This window comes from Sciurus carolinensis, chromosome 9, assembly GCF_902686445.1.
Source record: "Sciurus carolinensis chromosome 9, mSciCar1.2, whole genome shotgun sequence".
Taxonomy (NCBI): domain Eukaryota; kingdom Metazoa; phylum Chordata; class Mammalia; order Rodentia; family Sciuridae; genus Sciurus; species Sciurus carolinensis.
In genome coordinates this window covers 133,339,096-133,366,067 of record NC_062221.1, presented here as the reverse complement: position 1 = coordinate 133,366,067, position 26,972 = coordinate 133,339,096, and the positions used below count along the sequence as shown (strand labels likewise).

At 46.1% G+C, this 26,972-nt stretch overlaps 1 protein-coding gene and 1 pseudogene across 4 annotated transcripts in view; one reads left to right on the top strand and one right to left on the bottom strand.

The window, feature by feature from the left end:
• The first annotated feature begins 11,336 nt into the window (after positions 1-11,336).
• On the top strand, positions 11,337-12,138 carry LOC124992304 (centriole, cilia and spindle-associated protein-like; annotated as a pseudogene).
• Positions 12,139-18,800: 6,662 nt separating this feature from the next.
• Dop1b (DOP1 leucine zipper like protein B) overlaps positions 18,801-26,972 on the bottom strand; it is a 112,803-nt gene continuing 104,631 nt past the window's right edge. For 2 of the 4 annotated variants that reach the window (XM_047563824.1, XM_047563826.1), the window contains 5 exons: positions 23,189-23,325; positions 22,744-22,799; positions 22,375-22,536; positions 20,070-20,199; positions 18,801-19,396 (listed from right to left, as the gene is read on the bottom strand). In XM_047563824.1, the coding sequence (XP_047419780.1) occupies positions 19,145-19,396; positions 20,070-20,199; positions 22,375-22,536; positions 22,744-22,799; positions 23,189-23,325 (737 nt within the window). In that variant the 3' untranslated portion in view covers positions 18,801-19,144. Of the gene's footprint in view, positions 19,397-20,069; positions 20,200-22,374; positions 22,537-22,743; positions 22,800-23,188; positions 23,326-26,972 lie in introns of those variants that run through there. The other 2 variants (XM_047563825.1, XR_007110173.1) reach the window with 2 other exon arrangements.

Sequence of the window (26,972 nt, the reverse complement as noted above, 5' to 3'; positions counted from 1 at the left end):
TCCCTTGAGAGTGTCCCTTTTGCTTTCAATAAACTCCTGCCTGTTACTCTGAGTGACATGTCTGAGTTTTTTCTGATTTGATCACAAGAATTAGGGTTTGAAGTGGGGTCTTTGTTGTAATGTACAAAGCTGCTCCCCCGCCCATCAGGTGCAGCCATTTTCCCGCCTCCCAACCACTGGTCAATCTGTGAACATCCTAGCTAGCTATTGGTTCATCAGTCAGCTTGCAAGTGTCCTTCTCCGATATTGGTCCCCTGTTAGCCCGCGGAATTCAACTGTTTACTCTAGCTTCCCCGCCATCTTTTCCCATTCTTCTGTCTGTCCTACACACTTTTCTCTATCCTCCTGGTTTTCCACTCTCTCTAGCGCACCCTTTCTTTTCTTTTCTCTTTTCCTCTCATTTTCTCTCTCATCCTGCAGGGAGACACTGTTTGCTTAATTAATTCCCTTATGTGATTTCCCGTGTCCAGCGTGGTTTCGTGGAAATTCCCTTACATTTGTGTTACAGGGGTTCACTTGATGCTTTGACTATATATCCTTGGTGGCTCTGAAACTTAATAGATATGGAAAGTGAAAAAAGTCCCCAAGATAATGTGGCTGGGGAAAAGGGAGTGAAAAAGAACGCCTTGCACTGACAGCCTTCCTCTCCCAGGACAGAGGTTTTCCAGGTGCTGGTTCAGAAGGTTCTATCAGCCCTGAAGTTACCATCTCTAGGAGGCGTTGATCTTCAAAGTAAGCCCACCCCAGACACTGCCCACAGATCCCTGACCCCAAAAGGATGTAATGGCCATAACTACAAGAAAGGGGGAAAGAAAAGAAAAGGGGTGAAGAAAGCAGATACAAATACCTTTATCTAGCTCTACTCAGTAATTCCATGGGAACTATTGGTGTTGCTATCTGACAACGTCTACATATAAATTGGGCAAAACCTAATGAATAACCATGTGATACACAGCCATTGCAGTACATGGAGTGCCACAGAGATGGCACTGGAGCAAGTGAGATCTGGGCTGGGTGACACAGGATACTCTGGCTGAGGCGAAGGGACTCTTGTATAGTGTCCACTTTATGCTCTGAATGCAGCCCTGGCTGCTCGGCCACTGCAACTTATTTTTAGAATGGAACCTCTCTTTCTCTTCCTCTCTCCCTGCTCCTCCCTCATTTCTCCCCCTCCCTAGTCTCAGGGGAAACAGGATCGCCTTTCCTCCCTTTCAGGGCAGAGTTATCTGTCCTGAGACACACCTGCCATAGGAATGAAGCGATCCAGATTGGGGGATGGCACAGAAGTCTCAGGAATGACTGTCTCCCAAATTAATAAGTGAATATCAGCTCCAACAGAGAACACATGGAAGGTCGCCTCTGAGTCACCTCTTTAAAACCCCCTACTGCTGCTGAGGGGAAGAATCACAGCCACTGGCACAGGAGTCCCCCGTGTTTCTCCTTTGCTAGCAAAGCAATAAACCTCCTTTATACTTTTTCTCAAAACCATGCCCTCATTAATGGATTGGCATCAGGGACAAGGACTGAGCTTTCTGCAACACTCCTAAGAAACCGAGAGGTGAAAAGTTATCATGTGCATTCCTTGAACAAATTTGATGGGCGGAGCACCCAAAGGCTTCAGTCAACATCTAGGAGTTTTCTAGACGTGCTTAGGGAGAGGAAAGAACGTGTCTGCTAAGGAGAGGCGAAAATGTGAAGGCATGGCAAAGGAAGACAAGTCCCCATATGAAAAGAGAAATAAGAACCTAGATCCTTCCTAAAGGGGAAACAGAAACAAAGTTCACGGATCCCAAGGCAGCCCAGGGGCTTCCTTCCCTCTGTTTCTTACTCTGTTCTGAGTATCGCCTCTAAATCAGAGGAGAACATTCTGGCATGTCCGTGGGTGATGTGGCAAAGAAACTGGGAGAAGTACAGGATGAGACCCCTACAGATGATGGAAGGCCACTGAGCTGAAGGGAAAATAAGAAAATGCAAATAGAACTGAGGGGTAGCTTGATAAGTAAATAAAGGGGCCATCAAAGATGAGTAAAACAAAACAAAGAAGGAAGAAGAAGGGATTGGGGGTGTAGCTCAGTTGGTAGAGTGCCTGCCTTGCATGCACAAGGCCCTGGGTCCAATCCCCAGCACCAAAAATAAATAAATAAATAAATAAATAAATAAATAAATAAATAAATAAATAGACAAAGGAGGAAGAAGAGATGATGAATACATCGAGCACGACTTTCTTCCTTGTCTAAAATGCACTTAACCCATCTACATACAACAAGCTTCTTTTAAAGAAAAATTGAAAAGCAGGCCTGTGAATTGTGCAATCTTGTTGTGCAGTTAACACACTACTCAATATGTCTTTAGATGACCCTATCCTGGTAGTATTCCCAGTAGCCACTGACCTTGCCTGCTACAGACTGGGGGGGTTGTAAATTGGGATGAAAATTCACAGCAGGGCTGGGGATATAGCTCAGTTGGTAGAGTGCATGCCTCACATGCACAAGGCCCTGGGTTCAATCCCCAGCACCACCAAAAAAAGAAAAAAAGAAAATTTCACAGCAAGCTCTTGGTGCCCGGCCCAGGTTAGATCTGAAGGGTATGGAAATGATATCCCCACTGTAGCCCAAAAGGCCTGGAGGCAGACCTCCTGGATTCAGAGAAGCCTTTACTCCTTCATGGACTCGGGCACCATCCGGGAAAATGGCTGTCAGTTACCCAGGGGATTCTGGTTTTATAGGGTACCAGAGGATGATGTCATCATTGGAAGTCTCGCACTTGTGCAGTTTTGACCAGCAGGGGCTTGTCGTACAGGTTAAAAGCAGACCCTGAGGGATGAGTGTTCAAATCTTGCCATTGTCATTCAGGACTAGGTTGACAGGGGGAAGGCCAAGGTTCAGGTCAGGCATTCCATATCCGCCCCTTTCTTTTAGGGCCCATTGTTATCAGGAATGCACTGGGAGAGGTTTAATGTTTGGCCAATTTCCCCTCCCACTTCCCAAGTCACACTGTCCCTCCATTTTCTTGGGGAGCTGTCTTTTAGGAATACTATTTTCCATAACCCTTCACCCACCCCTTCGAGAGAGCGTGTGACCCGGGAGGAGGGAGAGAAAGAGAAGCCAAAACTTTGATCCTTCCAATAAATCACTTCTCAGTGACCAAACAAACCCTGGAAAGGAGATAACCACCCATCTGAGCAGAGCAGTCCCTGGGAAGAGGGATCCTTTCCAAGTAAATTCTCTTCCAGTGGCAGTGAAGCTACACATCAGTCTTGTCCCTGTGACAATACAATGACCCCTGGAGGACAAGATGAGCTCTGGACCCTGAACTCTGAACCCTCCATCCGTGCCCTGTGAGAACACTACTCCCTCATAAAAACCGTGCCCAGTAAAACCAAGTTCCAGACTTTGCGACGTTTCCCCACGTCCTGTTAAGGTCTTCAAGAGCTGAGTGACCCTAAGTCCTCAAGTCCTTAAGGGACCTATATGAACCCATACCCTCTATGACTGGGGCCACCTTCAATTCAGATAGTGAGCCCTCCCATGCCTGACTCCACTGCTGACCCGCGAAGTCTGCTCCATCGTGCTTATTTGTGCTTTCATTATGGTGCTTAAACTGTTTTCGTTATTTTTGCTACAAGATCTCTATTGGGAGGGTGGATTTTCATGTTTACTTGTCACTAATGCAGTTTATACAAAATGGTTTTTGTTCTGGTAATTGAATACCATGCCATAATTGCGCGTGCACACACACAATTGGATCTGTTTTCTTTTTTTGGTACTGGGAATTGACCCCAGGGATGCTTTACCACTGAGCCATATCCCCAGCTCTTTTTAGTTTTTGTTTGTTTATTTATGTATTTGATTACTTATTTAGTTTGGTACTGGGGATCGAACTCAGGGCTGCTGAGCCCCTGAGCCACATTCCCAGCCCATTTTATATTTTATTTAGAGACACAATCTCACTGAGTTGACGCCGTCCAGCAGAGTCAATTTGACGCGGGAGACAAATGAGTAGTGAGGCTCTTGAATTCAGAACGGTTTGTTGTGGATTCAGGAAACCTGGGAACTCCGGCGCTTCAGGAGAGCTGGCTTATATCCCCTCCAGGAGGTGAAGGGTAGGGCTGATGCCAATTAAGCGAGCAATCACGGTAAAGGTCAAAACGAGCAGGCACGTGCACGCGTTGTGTGCGTGGACTTAATTGAATACGGCCAATGACAAAACACCTGGGTGTGCTTATGCTAACCAACTTCCTCACCGCCAATGTAATCAAAACAACTTCTGGCTGGCTGCCAGGTGCCATCTTGGCGTAGTCCATATGGCATAGCCCCCAGCACTGAGTTGCTTAGGGCCTTGCTAAATTGCTGAGGCTGGTTTTGAACACTCAATCTTCCTGCCTCAGCCTCCCAAGTCACTGGGATTACAGGCGTGTGTCACCATGCCTGGCTGGAACTCTTTTCTTGACATTCTGAATGCTTCTGTTATGGTCAGGGAGTCCAGTTGGGTTCCAGGTTCTTGGTGACCTGAACAAAGAACTGAGCAAGACAAAGTACAGATTTACTGAAGGTGAAGGTGGAAGTAGCACTGTGTAAGGTAGAGCAGAGTTGGGGCGGGAAGAGAGTTGGAGAGGGAGAGAGAGGTGGAGAAAAAGAGGGAGAGAGGGAGGGAGAGGGAGATTTCAATATCTGTAAATCAGTGTTTCATATACTGAGCTGTGGGGCATTCTTTCCCTCCAGGAATCTGATTGGAGACCTCACCCCGTTTGCTCCCATTGGCTACCTTATGACACCTGATTAGAATACTGCCCACTTTACCCCATTGGTCATTTTAAAATACTGAAACTGGCAGAAGCTGTCATGGCAAGTCCTCAGTGGCAGAAGTTGTCATGGTAATGGGACTCACCCTAAAGGGACAGGACTGGTCTCCCTGTCTTATCCTTCAATGGCATCCTTCTTATACCCTGCTTCTGTCACCTTGGTGTCCCTGAACTCTTACCTAACCCTTCTAAATAAATACAATTTGTTTTTATTATTAACAAAGTATGTGGGCCTATTGGGGTTCAATATCGACCGATCCCCAGAGAGTCAAAGTGCACACACGGCAATGCAAATCACACAACAAGGTTTCATTGCAAGCTCGAGCCTGGACCGCAACCAGCCTCTCAGACCACTACCTTGGCTGAGTGGGGAGCAGCCCCAAGGGATGAGAAAGCACTCTACTTAAGAAATTTCCAATCAGTCACATAAAAAGACCTGTACATTATTGGTTAACATTGGAACAGCTAAACATTTGTTCTCTTTTGGTTGGGTCCTGCCAATTTATTTGAATCTCATTGGGTCCTGCCAAAACTGAAAGGTCCTGGAGAAAGAAGGGAGGAGAGAGGGGGTGAACTATGCAGGAGATGAGTCAGGGCTAGGCCCCCTCCCCTGTCCTTGATAGATAAGGTTTCCGGGCAGCTGCCCATTTCTCAGACAGATATCTCTTAACAGCCTTGATAAACCCCAGAGGCCCAGTACGTCCTGTTTGTCCTGTATTGGCTCTTGAGGGTAGTACCTGTGTGCCCTTTCCTTGGGGGAGGTTTTATGGGCCAGTTCCCGAAATGGCTTGTTCATACAACATGGCTGCACAGATGTCACCTTGTTCTCAACAGCCCCAGGGGTGTAGGTTAATGGCAGAGCGCTTGCTTCACATGTGGGAGGCCCTGGCTTGATCTCAAACATACACGCACACGCGTGCACACACACACACACACACACACACACAAATGATATTCTGTCATCCCCAGAATCCTCAGTGTAGGAAAAAATTAGATACAGATATAACGTATAGAAGGTCAAGATGGGGAGGTGTAGCTCATTGGTAGAATGCTTGCCTAGTATGTGTGATGGGTAGGTTCTGGGTTCTACCTCCAGCAATAGGGGAACACACACACACACACACACACACACACACACACACGATATCCATATCAGATACATTCGAGTTTTCTTGTAAGTGTACAAAAAAAATGTCAAAGCTGAATTTGATATAAACTGGAAATGTGAATTCATGAGTTATTTTGTCTGTTAAAAAAAAAAAGTATATTTTCTATTTCATTCATTGAAAAGACCTAGGAAAAAATAACCAACTAGCAGAACTAAGTATAACTAGAACTGTGGTCTTGAAACACCATTTCCCAGTAGAATAAAACCAAGGGGGCACATACCTCTTCCCCTCCCCCTCTCTTCCCCTCCCTTTCTAGATAGGGTCTCTCAAACTCCTGGGCATGAGGGTGACTTCTACCTCGGCCTCCCTGGTAGCTGGGTCTATAGGCACATGCTAATGCACTCGGTTTAAAAGTTGGGGCTTTTTAAAGGCGATAGTAACATACTGTGGGATTCCACATTCCCAAAGCTGACTCATGGAAGAAATGCCGCAAGGCAATTGTGTACCAGCAAAATTTGCACTCGATCCAGGAAGGTAAATGCTCTGACACCTCCTCAGATGCTTGTACTTAACACACTCAAACTAACTTGGAAATCCTTATTTTTAAAAATGTCAAAGCTGAATTTGATGTGATCGATTAATTATAAAAACTATTTCTGGGGACTGGAGATGTGACTCAGCGGTGGCGTGCTCATGTGGCATGCATGAGGACCTGGGTTCAATCCCCAGCACCACAAAAGAATAAGCAGAAACTAAGTTAGGCTGGTGTGTATGTCAAACAAAACTGTCTTCTTTGGGCAGGAATTTTAAAATTCCATACAAGGGTCAAAAAAATCATTCAAATCAAGACATAATGTGAAATCTAGGTGCTTTCAAAATATTCAATGAAGCTATACATCTTGATTTTTATTTTATTTTCTATTTGATACTGGGATTTGAACCCAGGGGTGCTCCATTACTGACCTAGAGTCAGTCCTCTTTATTTTTCATTTTGAGGAGGGTCTCACTAAATTGCCCAGGCTGATCCTGAACCTGAAGTCCCCCTGCTTGTCTCCTGAGTTGCTGGAATTTCAGACTTGCACCACCACACCTGTTTGTAACTTGATTTTTTGTGGGGGTGGGGGGCAGAGGGGTACTGGGGATTTAACCCAGGGCACTTTACCACTGAGCTACAAACCCAGCACTTTTTATTTTTTGAGACAGGGTCTCACTAAATTGCTGAGGCTGATCTCAAATCTGTGATCCTCCTGCCTTGGATTACAGGAAGCACCACCACACTGGGTTTATAACTTGATTTTTACATTGATCGATATGTCTTGGAGATCCTTCTCTGTCAGAGAGAAGATATAAAGAGCTTCCTCACAGTATTTTGAACTTTAGTTATTTTCCATTATATCAATGTATAGTAATTTATTTAGCCAATCTCCCACTGGAGGACACTAGGGTTGTATCCAAATTTTAAAAAATTTTTTATTAGTTGTTGATGAACCATTATCTATTTGTATGCGGTGCTGAGAATCGAACCCACTGTCCTGCACATGCTAGGCAAGCGCTCCACCACTGAGCCACATCCCAGCCCTGTGTCCAAATTTTTGCTATTACTGCTTTTTTTTTTTTTTTTTTTTTTTTTTTTTTTTCGGTACTGGGGATCAAACTCAGGGCCTTGTGCTTGCGAGGCAAGCACTCTACCAGGCGAGCTATCTCCCCAGCCCAATTTTTGCTATTACTATTAATTAATACTATAATATATCACTTGTACATAAATCATTTTGCACATATGCATGAATGTCAGATAAATTCCTGGAAATAAATTTGAAGGTCAAAAATATGTCCATTTTTAATCTTGATAGAAACTGCTATTTCCTGCATGAATCAATTTATGTTTCTATGTATAAGGGACACTGATACCTGTTAGTAAACACTATCTCAGAGCAATTTTCTTTCTCATAAGTTTGGGCATTGGTTTTCAGGAAGTCGGAACAGAGCGAGGTAGTCTTGGAAACAGTCTCTGCCACACATGACGACCAGCAGCCGCTAGTTTCCGTTTCACTTTCTCAGCACTGGGCTGACATGCAGACAGGGCCCTAGGTTTCGATTCCTGGCCCTGTGTCTCTGAAACTCATTTCACTTTCTCAGCACTGGGCTGGCGATGCAGAACTCTCGAGGGAGAGGGCCCTGGGTTCCATTCCTGGTCCTGTATCTCTGAAACTCAGTTCTGCTTGCTGGTTTGCAAAATGGGTAAGCCGCCACCTTTCAGGGCAGTGAGAAAAGAAGTCGAGCATGTGACGCTCTGGGCACCCTGCCTGGCCCTGCAGCCGGGAACCTCCATGCCCACTCGCGAGCTACATTCCCACCAACATCCACAAAGCTCCGTGCGTCTATAACTCTTGGCTGCTAGAAAGAGTGTGCTCTCATGGTCTGCTCCCGCCAGCCCTGGCAAGCACCTCTTGGGGTGGTGGCAGCTAACCCACCTTTTGGATCAGAACTGACAGTCTTATCTTAAGGATGAGAAAACCGAGGCCCAAAGTATCTGCCCAGGCTAGTATAGGGAGGGAAGCTGAGAGTCAAGCTCAGGCATGTGGACGACAGCCAGCACGCTCAGCTACAGCAAACAGCTGTGATGAAAAAGAGTGTATATCACTTTTATGAATTCTTTCTTGTCAGGCGTGCATGCTGGTAACCTCAGAGACTGGGGAGGCTGAAGCAGGAAGATTGCCAAGTTCAGGAATCATTTTTTTTTTTTCCCTGCAGTGCTGGGGATTGTACCCAGGGCCTCGTGCTTGAGAGGCAAGCACTCTACCAACTGAGCTATATCCCCAGCCCGCAAGATCGCAAGTTCAAACACAGCCTCACCAATTTTAGGGAGGATCTAAGTGTAATGTACAAAGCTGCTCCCCTGCCCTTTCTGTTGTAGCCATTTCCCGGCCTCCCAACCACTGGTCAATCTGTGAACATCGTAACTAGCTATTGGTTCATCAGTCAGCTTGCAAGTATCCTTCTCCGATATTGGTCCCCTGTTAACCCGGCGGGATTCAATTGCTTCACTGTAGCTACCCCACCATCTTTCCTCATCTTTCTCTCTTTCCTACTCACTTTCTCTATCCTCCTGGCCTTCACACTTTCTAGCGCACGCCCTTTCTCTTTCCCTTTCTTTTCCTCTCATTTCCTCTCTCACCCTGCAGGGAGACACTTTGCTTAATAAACTCCCTTATGTGATTTCCCGTGACCGGCGTGGTTTTCGTGGGATTCCTTACATTGGTGCTGCGACTCGGGATGGGTCCTTCCACTGTCTCATGAGCAAGTGGAACCCCATCTGAGCCCCGTGCCCCCGGACACAGCCCCACCTTCCATTCTGCCTGGACGCTCTGCTCTGCATCCATCACCGGACTTCAGATTGGTGAGTCCTCTAGGCGGGTTCCCCTAGGCCAGTCTAACTGGGACCCTCGAGGTGGCTGAGGGGTGGGGGTATCCCCAGCCACAACTTTTATATTTATGTCTGGCCCCTTGGTCTTATCTGTGGGGTGGCTTCCTGATTTTATGGTGGAGATTCTCTCAGGGTTGAGGCTCATCTCGTGCTCGCATTTGCACTCGAAAACCCTGATATCAGGTCCTCAACTCTTCTGGGCTTTTGCCTGGCCCACATTGATGTTTGTGTGACTACACCATCTATGTGCCGCCTTCTTGTCTCCAGTTGACTACTCTGTGGCCTCGGGACGCCGGGGCACAGACTTGGCTGTATCAGTCCCCACCATGGAATCTGGGTCCTATAATCTGGCAGATTCCACCCTGGGAACCCTTCACCCAACCCCGGTACTTAAAGCCATCAAAATCCGTTTGTGTAATGGCACACAGCTTCCATGAGCGAGCAGGCAGATGGAAAGGGATCCTTACCTTCCAGTCTCTTCTTTCTCGCTTCTTGGCTCTTCCTGCAGGCTCAGGAGCCTCCAGACCCTGCTTCTCCGTCTTCCCCTGCTCCCCATGTAATATAAGCAGCCCCATTCCCCACAAGTAGTGGGAGGTAATTGTTTGACAATTTTCTGCGTCCAAACCTAAATTAATTACTAACCAGGAAAAAGGGTTAAAAGGACCTAATCATCAAGCTTCTGCTAGAACATTTTAGCCCCCTTCAGATTCAGATCTCAGTCAAGGCTTACATTGAAATGTAAATGGAGGAAGGCGCAGTGGGAGACCAGTCTCAAACCCAAAGAAAAAAAAAGTGTCCATTTTAAATTTCTCCTGGGCTACAACTCAGAATACTTTTTTCCCTTTCACCTTTTCTCTCCTTCTCATTTTCTCATGCTTTAATTAATGACCATTATCATTTTTCTTCTAGGACTTTTGTTTTTCTTAAATGCTATATTTTTGAGCTCACAATTTTGATCCTACATACCTAGGTTAATCATTTTTGATCAGTTCTTTTTATCCAAATCTAGAGTTATTTTTGAACATCTGTTACATTGCAATGGAGATAAGCATTACAAGGCCTTTACTTTTGTGTTTAATATAAGTGTGCATAAAAATTAAAATTTTAAAAATGGATCCAAATATTTTTAATTCACGTGATTTAAAGAGGTTCAATTTAAATTGGGTAAACTAATAGAAGTAAAATGTCTTTAAAATTAACTCACAAGTCTATAGGTGGTCACACTAATAAAATGTTGATGTTTATAAAATGTCTAACATCATTTTTTCTAGGACTTTTCTTCAACAGGAAAGAGATGGTAAATACTTGTCTGACATCTTGTTTTTTTACACTTATCTGATATCTTGTTTTTTTTTTTTTAACAATGAGTGAATTAGAGTTGACATGTATGGGATTATTCAAACGTGTTTGTTAGAGACATCTAATTAATTTACAAAGTTATTCCATGGAGTTACATACTTAAAAACATCATTCTTTGTATATTAAATGTGTTCATATTTTCCAGGTATACAAGCCTTTAAAGCAGAAAATTTATCAAGCTGCTATTCTCCAAATTAAACTTGTTTGTAATGGTAAACCTAACATTTAATGTTCTATTATAGAACCTGTCATCAATAGGGTATATGTAAAATTTGTTAAATGTATTTCTAAAAGTTATTGAAAGTCTGATTTATTTCAAGGTTAAACATGAAAGCATTTTGCCACTTTGCCACACAAAAGGAAACTTAAAAGCTCTCTCAGCCTTTCTTTAATTCATGTTTTAGATATAATGTTAAATTGTGTTAGCTAATGTTCATATAGACTCAGGAGTCAATATATGTAAACTTCTTAAAATAACATTTAAGAAAGAGTGTATCCCCACCCGCTCCGCCCCCGCCCCCTGGCAGGGGGTGGGGGGGACTCTGAGTTTGAAACGTGCAGCAGCCGGGGCATGGGTGGCCTGTGTGTCGTGGGGGCCCTTCAGGCAGCGGCGGGGAGCAGGCCGGCGGCGGATGGTGGCACCATGTCACGGGGCAGCGGGGTGAAGAGCGAGTACATGAAGCGCTACCGGGAGCCGCGCTGGGACGAGTACGCGCCGTGCTACCACGAGCTGCTGCGCTACCGCCTGGGCCACCGGCTGCTGGAGCAGGCGCACGCGCCCTGGCTCTGGGACACCTGGGGACCGGACAGTTCCTCGGACGACTCGGCCTGGTAGGCGGCGTCGGCCCCGCGCCCCGATGCGCGCTTGCGGACCCTGAGGAGGCCTCGGAGACCTCGGAGCCCGCGGAGGCCTCGCGCGGGAGGAGCCTGAGCGGCCTGCGGGGGAGCGGGGCGCGGAGGCCTGGGACAGCAGGACGCGGCACAGCCAGCACTGCCAGTGAAAGACGTAGAAGAAAAGCCCGAACAACAAACCCAAGTGAAAGAGACGGACAGGTCACCCGCCGGCGTCAAGCCCCGACAGCAACCAAGTGCCTTATTTGCTAGAGGAAATAGGAAAGCGATCAGAAGCCCCCAAAGATCATCCAGTAAAATAAAAGAAAACAAGCACCCATTTGCCCTTTATGGCTGGGGAGAAAGACAGATGGACACCGGAAGCCAGAAGACTCACAACGTCTGTGCGTCTGCCTCAGTGCATGAGATTCACGAGTCCGCATTACGGGCCAAGAGCAGGAGGCAGGTGGAGAAGAGGAAGCTGGCGGCTCAGAGGCAGCGGGAGCACTCGGCGGCGGAGGTAGAGAAGAGCAGAGCGCCGCGGGCGCCCCCAGCGAAGAGCCCCTGGGTGACCGAGTACATGCGCTGCTACTCAGCACGGGCCTAGACCCGCCGTCCTGCACCGGGCCAGACCGGCCGAGCTGGACCTGGCCGAGACCACCATCAGGCAAGGAACGGCCAGAGGCTGTTGTGTGGATGGAGCTTGTCACCTACCTCAGCCGTAGGGCAGAAGGTCAAAGCCATAGACTCGCAAAGACGAGCTCCAGCCTCTGGTATTCTTGTGAGAGTTGTGTCTGAGCGTCTCGCCTTTGAGGTACCGACACCAGATGCCTTTAAACGGCTATGAGGCTCCCTTTCCCCTCTGGCTGGCGCAGGTGGGCTGTGTCACCCACCCTAGGGGCCTCTGACTCACACGTCCTGCACGAGATTTGTGTTAACTGACACATGTGGTTTCCTTTGTGAGAGAGCACCAAGCAAACAGCACTCACCATGACCTTGAGTCCATGACTCAGCACCACCTGGAGTCCAGTTCTCCCCAGGAGCGCGGGTCCACGTAGGGTGAAGCAGGGCCGTGGTGGCTACTGGCAGGTGAAGAGGTGCTTATGTTCCAGCCCGCACCACCTCACGTGGGTCCTGGGGTTCGAGGATTGGGCTGGCGAGGCCCCGCTGTTCTGGATGGGCTCTGGGCACCCCTCGTACTTTAACAGTCACACACATTCCCGTAGACGTAGCGCCAGGCACTGTGTTTGGGTGGCAGTGCCGTCGCTGTGAGTCAGTGGCACCTCCTTTTAACTACAGCATTTCCCTTTAGAACACGTGAGCTTCAGCCAGCCGCAGTGACGGGCTGTGGACTCTAGCCTCTCCTGCAATAGCCGGCAGAACACGTAGAACTGGTACCCTGAAACCACGTGGTGTAACCTGGGATTGGCCCGTGGGAAGGCGCAGTGGAAGACGCAGTTAGAGACTGCCGCCTTCTCTGCTCTTCTTCCGCAGCACTAGGTCTTGACGGTGTGATGTTCGTGCTTCAGGTTGAACTGTCGGTTGGGTCCTGGCCAGCACCTTTCAGGAGTGCAGGGACGGGAGCAGGCACAGCCATGCCCCAGCAGTGCTGGTCCTGTTTGCGTTTGCCTCTAGGGTGGAAAATGGTCTTCACGCTCATTTCCCAGGTGGTGGCCTCTCCACCGGCGAGGCCTGTCCAGGAAGGACCAGGGCAGGTGCTCTAGGGGCCGAGCTGGTGCTTGGCCTCCAGCTTAGCACCTCGGGAGTGAGTGGAAGCTGGCGTCGCACCCGAGGCTGGGCAGGCCTTGGTTCTCACTCAGGGTCTCCGAAGTCCAATGCTCTGGGCACGCGGACCAGTTCCACTCCACTTCAGTCACCATCTTGTCACCGTGTCACGCTGTGAGTGTGCATCCTGGGAATCTGAGCATGGTCTCGAGGTGGATTCTGTATGGAGAGTGCGCCTTGTCGTTGAGCAGTGTGCTCACCAAGAGGAAGTTCTACACGTTGTCCCACACCCTGGCTAGGAAGTCTGGTGAACTTTGGTTCAACCTGTCACACATTTTCAAATGCTGTGGGGACCTGTGGGTCACAGGATCATGCCAGGGCGGTGGTGTGGCTCTGGCAGTTTCTCCCACCGGCTGAGCCTCAGGTTGCCTCTGACCATCGCAGGAAGGTGGCCGGGGCGCAGGCCTGGCACCCGCCTCCTCCAGCCCGGGTCAGCGGGACGCCTAGAAAACATACGCCTTTGTGCGCTTTCCCCTGAACTCCAAGCGGAAGTGAGCGAGCCTGGAAGGCAGACGGGCCAGTTCCCCCTTCCTTTCAGGAGAAGACAAGTGAACAAGGTTGTTAAGGGATTTCTGATGTGCACGAACCACGTGTAGCTGAGTGTAGTACCGTGGTCCCTCCTGCTCGAGCCCTTGGTGGTTGAGATCCTCCTTTCCCTTTCCCAAGGACACAGTTACTTTTTGAGCCTATGAATTTTTAAAAGTTGTGACAATGTGACATTCCTACTTTCTTCTTATTACTGGGAACTGATGATGTGATTGTGTTCCCAATTCTTGGGACATGTTGTAAGACAGGGAGATAGTTTAAAGCTGCCTTCAGGTTGGAAAAATAAAACTGGTTGAGAATCCAGTGTTATTTAAAATAAATGCTACATAAAGTCTTTTTAAATTTTTGGCTTTAAGTTCTTAATTAAAACAATTTGCCATAAAAAAAAAAAAAGAAAGAAAGTGTAATGCACTATAGCAAAAATGGGACAACAGTGACTGAGATTGGGGTCTCTGATGACCTCATGGCTGTGGCACGCCTGGTGCCTGGGAGTGCTCCTGTGCAGGGGCACAAGATGCCTAACTGCTGTAGCAGTACATTGATCTCAGGCACAAAGCTCTTGGGCAGGAAGGAATTCTTTTGCTAGATAACCAGTGTTCCATCAGCTCCCTTCTCTGGTTCCTGCCCACCTTACAGTAACTTTGAACAGTGGACTTCCTTAAGAGCTACAGAGAGCTCCTAACATTGCACTTTGCAGCTCTGAAAAAAAGTTACATTAATGTCCTAGTCTCTGTAATTTTCTTGAAAACAAAGAATAAAGCTTACATACATATATAAAGATTGCTGACATAACTCTTTAGATCTGCATTTCCAACAGAGAACAGAGTTCCATCTGATCTTGGCTTAATCTTCAAAATTTGTGTTTATAAACCTTTCTTTTCTTTCTTTTTTTTTTTTTGCGGTACTGGGGATCGAACTCAGGGCCTTGTGCTTGTAAGGCAAGCACTCTACCAGCTGAGCTATCTCCCCAGCCCAAACCTTTATTTTCTAATACTCCTTTGTCCCTCACTGAACTTGAGAATTTGGTCATGCTGGTCATGGCAAGAGGAAGCCCCGCCTTACCTGAGATAAGGCTCTGCCTCACAACCCTGCTGCATGTTAGAATGGCTCCAAAGTAAGCCAGACTTTAACTCCTTTAAAGTTGTGTTCACAAATGGTATGCCTTTACCCCATGTACAAACAGAGAAACAACATGTATCCCATTTGTTTATAATAAAAAATAAAAAATAAAAAAATAAAGTTGTGTTCAAAAGTTTGATGTTTGTTGTAAAGATTACTGTGATCTCAACCAGGGGATATAATGAATAACTCAGCCAAAATTCAAGATAGCTATTACACAAACTGAATGTTTTACTGTTGGTGATTCCATTTTTTATTTCCTTGTAAACTCTAACTGTTGCCTGATATTTTGCAGAAGTACACCATAGATTAACTTGAAAAGCCATCACCTATAGGACAGATAATGTAGATCCCAATTAGATAAAAAGGGGTAAATAACTGTAAAGTTATAGACATTGAAGCTAAAGCCCAGTACTCTTACTTTATGACTGACTTACTTGATGGTTAAGATCAAACTTAGAGATCGAGATTAAATACAGAGGTCAAGAAAAGTCCACATTTGGGTCTTACCCTCAAAGTCAGCCTGAACCCAAGGAACAAGAGGACTTCTCTAAGGAGGTTTGCAACTCTGGGTCACACAACCTCCTGATCAAGGAGATTGATGAGGCCACTAGAGGAAAAGCCACTCAGTGCACCTGCTGCAGAGGAGGGTCAAGGAAAATGGGAGACATCCCTGGTGCTTTCAAGGGAAGCCACCTCATCGAGGAGACCCTGCCTAACCAATGGCACTAATGGAGCTAAGAAGCTGCTCTTAAGTTCTCTATGAGTGACCCCTGTGGGAACTCAGCTGACTGTTTGACAGGAACAGGTCACTTGGACCAACTTGATCTTAAACACCTAGCAAAACAGTTAAAACCAAAATATAGCCATTCTTGGGCCTTTAAAAGAAATAATACTTAAATGTAACTTAAGATGTACACTTGGGTTAGCCCACTAGAATGAAGACTAAAAGCTACAAAAGAGATTCTTAGGCAAATGTGCCTGATAACTATCAAGAGAAACTGCCAGAGTCGGAAGTTTTAGTCAGTTTAAAGCCTACAGACACAGGTAGGCTTAATCTATGTTTGCTAGTAACAGAAGTATAGAGATCTCTACTAAATGTTGTGTTTACATTCCTGATAACCTAGACAATGTTAAAGTTCCCAAATAAAGGCCTTGTCCTCTGCAGCCTTTGCTAGGCCTTGTTATGGGAACAACTTCTCAGTTATTCCACCCCCTGGTAAGGAATTATTGACTTTTGTCATCTTTATGATATGCATTGGCATATTCCAGATTCTGCAACATTTATATTGTATCAATCTCATTTCAGTACTCATGTCTTTTTGTTCTTCTCTCATAGAAGCACCCATCCCCAGATGCCTTTACAACCTGCTCTTCCCGAACCAGACTTCTACCATGCACCCCTCAATTGACCAAATTTCTAAAAAGGGAACTCCAAACTGCTTGCCCCATGCTGCCCCCTTCCAGCTCGAAGAAGCCAGATGGGTCATCACCCCCTTTCCCTACAGCAGTGAAGGAGTTCCTAAAATTAGAGGGGTGAATGAAGTCAGAATTGGCAGTTAGTGTAGAAATAGGGGATCAGTCAAATTGAGGAAATGAAGTGCACGAAAACCTTTGGAAGTCTGGAAGGAGACTGGATTTTTTACATCTCACCTGCAAAACCAGACGCAGTCACTTAAGCAGGAAGGAGAGAGAAGGCTTCAGAAAGAATTGGAGAACAGGGGATGGGGAGATAGCTCAGTCGGTAGAGTGCTTGCCTTATAAGCACAAGGCCTTGGGTTCGATCCCCAGCACCCCCCCCCCCAAAAAAAAAGAACTGGAGAACAAAAGATTTTCTTATAAAAACAGAAATGGGGGAATGTAATGTATAAAGCTGCTCCCCCACCCATCAGGTGCAGCCATTTTCCCCGCCTCCGACCACTTGTCAATCTGTGAACATCCTAGCTAGCTATTGGTTCATCAGTCAGCTTGCAAGTATCCTCCGATATTGGTCCCCTGTTAGCCCATGGAATTCAATTGCTTTACTATAGCTACCCCACCATCTTTCCTCATCTTTCTTTCCTACTCACTTTCTCTATCCTCCTGGCTTTCACACTCTCTCTAGCGCATGCCCTTTCTTGTTCCCTTTCTTTTCCTCTCATTTTCTCTCTTACCCTGCAGGGAGACACTCTGTTTGCTTAATAAACTCCCTCATGTGATTTCCCGTGTCCGGGGTGGTTTCCGTGGGATCCCTTACACTAAGCAACTTAGCAAGACCCTGTCTCAAAATACAAAATAAAAAGGGCTGGGGATGTGACTCAGTGGTTAAGCTGAGTTCAATCCCTGGTACAAAAAAAAAAAAAAGACTTCTTTGAGTGCTCCCAGGTAAACAAACATGCCGAATCCCCATCTTTTAGGATTTCTAGTTAATAAATAAGGATTAAATCATATATGGAATCAGAAGAAAACAATGAAGTGTTTTAGATATTGGAGAGAAAAAAGCCAAAAAGTTAAACTTGTAAGTCTACCTATAAAGACCAACTTTCATGGCCTCATAGCTGCTGGCGATATAAATCAGCTATTGATTTTGTTGATAAATGTACATACATATCAACCTTGACATTAGCTATTAATCAGGGTAGGGTCAGCTCCTTAAAGCCCGTGTTATAGATAACTCAACGTGTAAGCAATTGTGACACACTTATATTTTACACTTCAATAAATTTTAGTGACCCAAACTTTAAATGTTTTTAAGAATATCTCCTTGCACACAAAAGTGACGTAACTTCCATATAATTTTCAACCAGTATTTGTGTGATTACCCTCATATCCAGTGGATAACTTTTAGCTCTGACTTAGGCAGGGAACAGGTTCAGTGATCCCCAAATGCTGTGTTTGGGCTAATGACATAACTGCTTCTGCACTGCACCAAATTACTAGTAAGATGTTAAAAGAAACTTAACCAATAATACTAACCAAATTTCCAAAGTACCCTGTGGCAGTAGGGGTGGGCTGGGTGTGAGAGCACTCTTAGGGAGAGTGGGTTGACCTCACCCTGCGGCTGGACTGGGACCACAAGGCTGCGGGTCTCAAGGACACCCTGTGCTCACCGTAGAGGGTTATGAGTAGAGAAGTGGCTCCAAGCCAGCATGTGAAGCAGGGAAGCTGGCAAAAGACAGAGGCTTGGGAGAGCGTGGGGTCAGAAGCTGCCAAGTCAGGAGGATTCTTTGAATGTACAGCAATGTCTGCAAAGTGGTAAAGACATCCCAGAGTGGAGACCGTAAAGGGAAATGGCCAAAGAGCGAGTGCTGATTGACTTATATCACAGAGTGTGCTTGGAAGGTACACTGAGATACATAACTCAGGTCATAGTTGTCAGAATTTTAAAACTACGTGATTCTCATGCAGTGATTTTTGTGGACAAGAGCCAAATATGTTGGTGTATATGTATTCATGTATGTACACACACACACACACACACACACACATATATACGTATGTATTTATATTTGGTACTGGGGATTGAACCCACGGGTGCTCTACCACTGAGTTACAACCCCAGTCCTTTTTATTTTGAAAGAGTGTCTCAAAGTAGCTGAGGCTGGCCTCAAGTTTGTGATCCTCCTGTCTCAGTCTCTTAAGTCACTGGGATAGCAAGCGTGTACTGCCACACTGGCTATTACTAAGATATAGTCAAGTGCTCACCTCTGCTGAATAGGTAACAGGGCAATTATTATTATCAGAAAGCAATATATTTTCGTTTTAAAATGCAGTATCAAATAAATGTTTTAAAGGACATTTGTGTGAAATACTAAATATAACATTCTTTTAATAGGTTTAAACTTTTAGAGAAATATACTGAGACTCATTCAACTGCTTCAACAAAACGACTTCCTTCTTCATTCTCTTCATATTTTACTTCATATTATAAATTGTGCACTGCTATTAGATGATATATTAATTTTATTTCCATTACATAAATCAAGGAAGAAACACAGAATGAGATCCAAATATATTACAAGGCATTTAGGGAGGTGTGTTTTGTTGCTGAACAGAAAATTATCTGAAATTAACTTTGGAATTGAAATACAGTTGCTTGAAACTACATCCTGGCTCCTTTTTTGTTTAGACTGTTTCCTGGTTTTCATTAAAGTATCAGTTAATGAACTGAACGAATCCTCTCTTTTAAGGTTAACATTCTGGGTGTTCCAAAAAATCATATTCCACACATTCTTCCAGTTGTCTCAAGACCCTTGGGCTCTCGGTGACAGGAAGCTGTAGGAGTGGAGCTCCGGGGGCATCTGCAGGCAGCTGACTCTGGGTTTTGAAAGCACAGTTCAGAGTTGTGAAGAATGGCATCAGCTGCCGAATGCTGGCGACGGAGTGCTGGCGCAGAAGAGGAAATTCACTCTTCATGGCGAGCTCATCCGAGTCGCTGACTTCCTGCAAAACCAAGACCAGGAACGTGATATGGCTTTACTCGGGAGATGCCCATGAAGCACCTGCATGCAGTAAGACCTAAGAAAACTCATGGCCAACTCAGTGTCAGGGGCGGGGACTCCAACTGCAGGTCTTTGATTAACCTTTTCCATCAGGGTTTTACCCCGAGTCCCACCCAAGCTGAGGCCTTCCATTCCTGCAGTGGGCTCTCCCTCCTCCTGGACTCTAGGGCCTCTAGAGCAAGTAACTGGGGAAGGTGACTTCCATGTGACTGTGCCACTCGGAGAGATGCCTTAGCCAATGGGAGGGCAGGTAAGAAAACAAGATGGAATTTATAGTCACCTCGAGTGTCAAAACTTGTATTTTGAAAAACTTCCAGATCATTAAAATCAAGTGACATAGGCGGTACTTTCTCACTGCTTAGCCTTTCTCCCATTTACCAAAAAATCATTATTATTATTTTTTTTGTACCAGGGATTTAGTCCGAGACACTTTACCACCGAGCCACATCTCTAGTCCCTTTTATTTCTATTTTGAGACAGGGTCTCTCTAAGTTGCTGAGGCTGGCTCTGAACCTCCACTGTGATCCTCTGGCCTCACTTCCTGAGCCACTGCAGTTACAGGGTGTGCACCACTGTGCCTGACATAATGTAATTTTTAAGAAGAAAATCTTTACCCCATATTTCAATCTCAGAAGCTCTAGAATCCGAACAGTGTGGGGTTTGCATTCCTGGTGATCCTCCTCTAGATCCAGCGGGAAGGCAGGGCCCTCTGTGTCCACCTCTGGAACAAATGCCCACCTATAACTGGAGGGAAAAACCAAGGGTCAGGCATGCCAGATCAGAGCCCGCGTAAAATTCTAAAAATTTTATTAAGACATTCTGCATCCGCCTCGCCCATTTAATATACAACTCGATGGCTCTTATTTAATAGTATCGTACCTTTATCAACACAATAAACCTCAGAGTGTTTACTACCCCCAAAGAAGCCCTGCTCCCTCAGCCCTCTCCCTGGACCTCCTGAGCCTGGCCGAGGCAGCTCACTCTCTACCTGCTGCCCCTGCTTCCCTTATTCCGGAGATTCCATGTGAATGGGATCATTTAAGTGTTCCTTAGTGACTATCACCTACGTTTTCAAGGTCCCTTCATGTGTAGCGTGTCTCAGGACCTCATCCCTTTGTGCTGTTGGATGACAGTTCACTGTATGTTGATATCACGTGCTATTTATTTAGGTGTCATCTTGTTGTAGGCCAAACTACATGTGCCTTGCCAGCCAAACCCCATTTTACCCTGGGACTCCCTTTCATACAAGAAATGCTTTCCCATGTGAAAACCCCACCTCTGTAACCCACATCTTGCTTAGCACACCCTGCTCAGCAATGCATAGTGGCTGAAGAATGTTTCTTTTATATTTATACAATGTATTATTAAGAAATGCTTTCTGTAAGACGTTTTCTTTTTAGTTTCCATTTTTCTTGGGCAATGTACCCTGAATTGGGTCATTCTGACCCACTTCCTGTGTTACTATTACTATGGTTTTTCACATACTTCACTTGTGGTTCTGGGCTATAAAAAGTGTTCTCTAACTTGTGGTGGGGGTCAAAGGGTGCAGAGTCGACTTGGTCACTGCCCTTGGCCCACTGGTGAATAAAGTTCCATGCCATGCTTCAAAACTGACCTGGTGATTTATTTTAAATGCACCACAACAACTTGGGTAAGAGTTGTCTCCACTTTTGGGCTGTTACAAATACTACTACTGGGAACATATGTGTGGATCTGAACCCAGTTTTTTTTCCTTTTATTAAGTAGGTCTACTTTCTTGGAGTAAAGAGTTAAGTTGAGAAACTACAGCGTTGCCATGTATCCCTTGTCTCCACACATACTCAGCCTCTCCAGGACTGACATCTCAAGCCACAGTGGAGTGTGTTATGATCTGTGACTGCAGTGACACACCACTCTCACTCAGCATCTTAAGGTTCATTCACTCTTGGTACTGTACACTTCACGGGTTTTGACAAATGTGTACTGGCATGTATCTCAGCAGTCTGTAGAGTAGTTTCAATGCCCTCAGGCTCCTGCACCCACCTCCCCTCCTTCAATCAATCCCTAGCAGTCACTGCCCTTATTTTTTGTAACAGAGATTGAACCCAGGGCACGTAACCACTGAGCCACATCCCCAGTCCTTTTTTAATTTTATCTAGAGACAAGGTCTCACTGAGTTGCTTAGGGCTTTGCTAAGTTGCTGAGGCTGAGGCTTGCTTTTTTCTTTTTTTCTTATTTTTAAATTTGTTCTAATTAGTTATACATGACTCAGGCTGGCTTTAAACTTGGCATCCTCCTGCTTCTGCCTTGCAAGATGCGGGGATTACAGGTGTGCGCCACCGTGCCTGGTGCCATCGCTCTTTGTACTATGTCTCTATAGCCTTGTCTTTTCCAGAATGTCATGCAAATTGGAAGGATACAGTGTGTGGCCTTTTCAGTTTGGCTTCTTTCACTTAGTAAAATGCACTCACGAGAACCCACAAATGTTTTAACCACAGCATTTCTGCAGGACTGCTCCTTTTGTACAGTAGCCTCTAGGGCCAAGCATGAAATCAAACCCCAGAGGGGTCTAAGCCTACAGGAATTGTGTGCCGGGGGGGCAAAGTGAACGTGGCACGTTCAGGATAAAGGCATTTGAATGTACCTACAGACAACAAAATCTACACGGGGCAGTGAGGACCACCAGTGGGCGACCCATTTTAGAAGCATCCAGTGAACACACAACACGCACGGGCACACACCGCACAGAGACACATAAACAGCACTGTAGCCAGCCAAGGAACGCTGGGTGCTGTGCATGACCTGGCCCGGGCTCCCCGCGGGCTCTGGGCCACTGGAAGCTCACACTGTGCCTTCTTGCTACTGCAGGGCAGAGAATAAGTGCAAGTGCTAAAAGGGCAGAAAGGCCCCTGCAGAAGGGTGTGCGCGGCCCCGACTCACATCTGAAACAGCGGCATCTTGTCAGGTGGGAAGGACAGCGCGGTGTCCAAGAACTTGCACGCGGATAAGTACAAGACGAGGTCACTGGGGGCCATCTCCCCCACCGAGGGCCCGCTTCCGTCCGTCACTGAAACTTTTGTTCTGTTTATTTTGTTGCCGTTTCTATGAATTAGCAAAGACATTTTTGTTACAAATCCCTTCACATCTATTAGAGTCCATTTGTTTATAAAGAGTTCGTAGGGTGAAGTTTCCAGAAGAGCAGGTCGCTTCCTAATCCTCTGAGAAGACGGTGCTTGGCATCAGACAACCCTCTGTCACACGAGCGACTTCCCTTAGCCCTGCCACGTGGGCACACCTGCTCCCACTTACCTCAGTGATTCGTCTTCCTCTCTCAGGTCTTCTTCAAGTTGGATGAATGTCTGAATCTTAAAGAGAAAATGTGCATTTGAGTTAATATCAGAAGGAGAGGAAATCTACTCAACATGTCTGTAAGAACCAGCAGGGCTGGGGACACAGCTCAGAGTAAGTGCTGGCCAGGCAGATGGCAAGTCCCTGGGTTCCAGCCCCTGTCCGCCAGGTGGGGAAAAAAACTAGTAAATATTAAATGGTACAAATTAGTTGGAATAACTGATGGGAGAGAGATCAAATTGGGATAAAATATTCTCTATTTAACAAGGAGCTGACTATGTGCTACCAATCTGATTAAGAGCAACTTTAGATAAAACTAGATTGCACGTGGAGTAGCGTAGCACGTGATTGGAAAAGCCTCTGGCAAGGCTCGGCCTGCTCTCAGGGGAAGGACAGGCGCACTCACCAGTTCAGAGACCATTATTGGCCACAGTGAGGTGAGGTGTTGAGGAGATATCCTTAGCAGCAAAACTCTGAAAAAAAGAAACATCTGAGCAGCAACTGTGGATGTCTGTCCGACTCTGAGATTGTCTGTCAGGCGCTCTACGGAAAGAAGATTTTAAAGATGTCACGCAAAGGTGCAGCTTGGGGTTTCTCATTAGCCAAAGAAGAAAACACAACTGTAACTGCTTTGACATTTTGATGGCAGCGTGGGGAGGACATTTCTGTGCAGGGAGCTGCCTCCAGTCCCTTCCTCTGGAAGTGCAGCAGCCCCTGGCCCTGGCTGAAGGAGGCCGGTCAGGTGACTGTCACCCTCCCGCCACAGCTGAGAGGAAGAACGGCCTCTGCCTCCTCAAGTCCACTGGATGTTCTGTGGCACCGACATCTTTCTTTTTCTTTTGGCACCAGGGACTGAACCCGGGGCACTGAACCACTGAGCCACATGCCCAGCCCTTGTTCTGTTTCATTTTGCCACAGGGTCTTGCTAAGTTGCTTAGGAGTTCCCTAAGTTGCTGAGGCTGGCCTCAAACTTGCAATCATCCTGCCTCAGCCTCCTGAGCTACTGCGATTACAGGTGTCTGTCACCAAACCGGTTACATCTTTTTCTAAGCATGAGGACTATGAGACGTGGAAACAGGCAGCCTTGGCTGAGTGATGTAGATGACCGTACAGATTGCCTGGCAGATGGTATAACTTGGGGATGGTGGATGGGAAGTGAAGGAAGTGAATAAAATAGATTTATCCAGTAAAATTTGGATTTGGTGACCATGATATACACTAATTCCTCAGGGGGAAAACACTGCAAGTCAAATTCTCCAGCTTTTACCACTCTTCCTGCTGAAATAACTACAGAATGAGATTTTTAAATGTTTCTTAGGAGTGTAACACACAGCTAGAGCAAATGCTCAGTGATGGGCATGCTAGCTAAGATTTGCTGTAGAACATCAGCAACAGTCTTCTCTATTTGAGCTAATTTGTTTTTTTTTTTTTTTTTTTTTTTTTTTTCCGGTGCTGGGGATTGAACCCATGGCCTTGTGCTTGCAAGGCAAGCACTCTACCAACTGAGCTATCTCCCCAGTCCGTTTTTTTTTTTTTTTTAACTGTTTGTTTTAATTAGTTATACATGACAGTAGAATGCACTTCCATACATCATATATAATAGAGTATAAGTTCTCATTCTTCTGGTCGTACAGATGTAGAATACCACTGTTCATATAGTCGTATATGTACATGGGGTAATAATGTCTGATTAAAGTAGTCTGACCCAAGGAAAGAAATGCATAGCTCAGATTCTTCACAAGTTGGTTTTATTTACTTATTTATTTGGCTGTGTTGGGGGTCAATCCCAGGGTCTCCTACATGCTGCCCAAGTACTCTACCACTGAGTCGCACCCCTTGCACACCCCACTTTAAACATTCTGAGACAGGGACTTGCTAAAGTTGCCCAGGTTGGCTTCAACCTTGGGATCTTCCTGCCTCAGCCTCCTGGGCACCTGGGATTACCACTGCAGCTGGCAAGTCGGTGTTTTTAAAAAGAAGTTTGCACTTCTGGTTCCAGACAAGAGGGAGCTAGTATCTCCTAGTCTTATTCCAATTGAAACAGGAAGCAAAATACAACAAAATACGTGAACCCGCTGTCATGCAAATGGATGGCATGGGACAAGGTGGACGTGAAGGGGGCAGACGCAGCAGCAGACGGTGATGAGCCGTGCTCATCCAGAGGGAGGAAAGAGGCCCTTTCCCCAGATGGTCCTGATCCCTCTGCGGTGGTGCTAGGCTGGCCCTCACTTCATTGTGGAAAGCAGCATAATGATCCCTTTCAAACACTGCTTTGGGTTTATTATAGCTTCTTTTATAATCAGTGTGAAATAAAAGACCTGTGTGTATTTGAGGTGTATGTGGTATTCCCAGGCTCCCACCAGGACACACGGTGATTACTGCAGTCCAGCAAACGGACAGCCGAGCCACCTCCTATCACTACTTTTCATTTTTGTTGTAAGGCCCTCTAATATCTCTATCTCGTGTTTCTTCTCCTGTTAACTGCCAGGATGTAACGCGCTATTATTAACTACAGTCCTCATGCTGTGCGTCTGGGCCCAGGTCTTGTGCATCCTACGTAACCGTGGCTTTGTGCATTTTATTATGTTTCCCCATTTCTCCCCTTCAGTGTAAGACTGATGTCACTCTAAGCCAAGATGGGTGCTCAGCTCCCCATCCATGCACATCAGTCTCGCTCACTGTTGTCTGACGATGCTATAAATCAGGGGAAGAACTCCAGAGGACATCCTACAGGGAAGTGTTAGACATTCGCCATCCTGCCGTTTTTGGTCAGGTTAAGCTATCCACTATGAAGTGCAGCTTCTGGAGCCGCTGCTCCTTAGAGGCAGGCACGGCCTCACTGTTCCATGGAGCATCTTGAGGTTAGTGAAGCGTCCTAACACTGGGTCAGAGATTGCTGTGAATGCACCCCAAGCCCTCACATGGCTAGGACTACCCAGGCACAGTGCTGGGGACAAGGACAATAAATAGGAAAGTGCTTTTTTTTTTTTTCTTTGCGGTGCTGGGGATTGAACCCAGGGCCTTGTGCTTGCGAGGCAGGCACTCTACCAACTGAGCCATATCCCCAGCCCAGGAAAGTGCTTTTAAATAGCTAATCAAAAATGAAAACGGGGTAAATGTGTATCATTTTAAGCAAGTACTATTTCTAGCAATGTAGGTAGAGTGCTTGCCTAGTATGTGAATGGCCCTGGCTTCCATTCTAGCATTGGCAACAAAAAAAAAAGAAAGAAAGAAAGAAAAAAGAATTTTAGAAATTCCTCCCCCCCCAAACCACCTTCTATTTAAGTCAGCAACATGCTGACTTATTACATATGAACAGATATTGTAAATCAGTGTATCTGTGGTTTGGGGCTGGTGCTCAGTGGTAGAGCACCTGCCTAACCTGTGTGAGGCCCCATGTCCGAATCTTAGCAGCAATAAACAAATACACAAGTGTACTGTTATATTACAATCATGTTTTAGTGTTACTATGCTAACATTCATATTTTTAGTGTTATTCGTGATCATGGTAACTGTGATATAAAACATACATGGCAGTGCGCAGCCCCCGATTCTCCTTCCCTCAGTGAAGTGATCTCTCAGAATGTATGGCTGGCCACATTCTGCACACCATGCTTGACTGCGTTTTCAGTCCAGCTTCGGTGCACCCGGCGGTGTCTGCAGCCCGCGGGGCCTTACCCCGCTCTTACACAAGACGGGGGAGAGGCGAGGAGCAGGTGCTTGCTCTCAGACCGAGAAAGCACCCACTGGAAGACAACGTAGTGCCCAACTCTCTCGTCTACTGAGAAAGGAGACTCACTGCTCCCTTGAGACCACTGTCCCCTGGCCAGTTCGTAAAGCACACCCAGAGGCTGCACGTCAACTGTGGGAAACCTGACGCCCATGGTTCTTTTTACCCTTCCATATTTGTAGGGATGTGACAACATTCAGTCTTGACCTGCATCCAGCCAAAGTCAGGGGAGGGCTGCCAGCCCTCATTGGCATTCCTGGGCTCCCTCTGAGCAGATCAGCCTCTTGCTAATTCAAGTAAGGTGTGCCACTTGCATTTGTCGATTTCGAATATTTGCCTTCATGTAACTTAAGTGTTCAAGACATTACGAGGTAAAGGTCTTATGAGCATTACCTGTTGAAGGCATGCCAGCTGAAGTATAAAGTACAAAGGTTTATTACTGCAGATATAAATTATTATA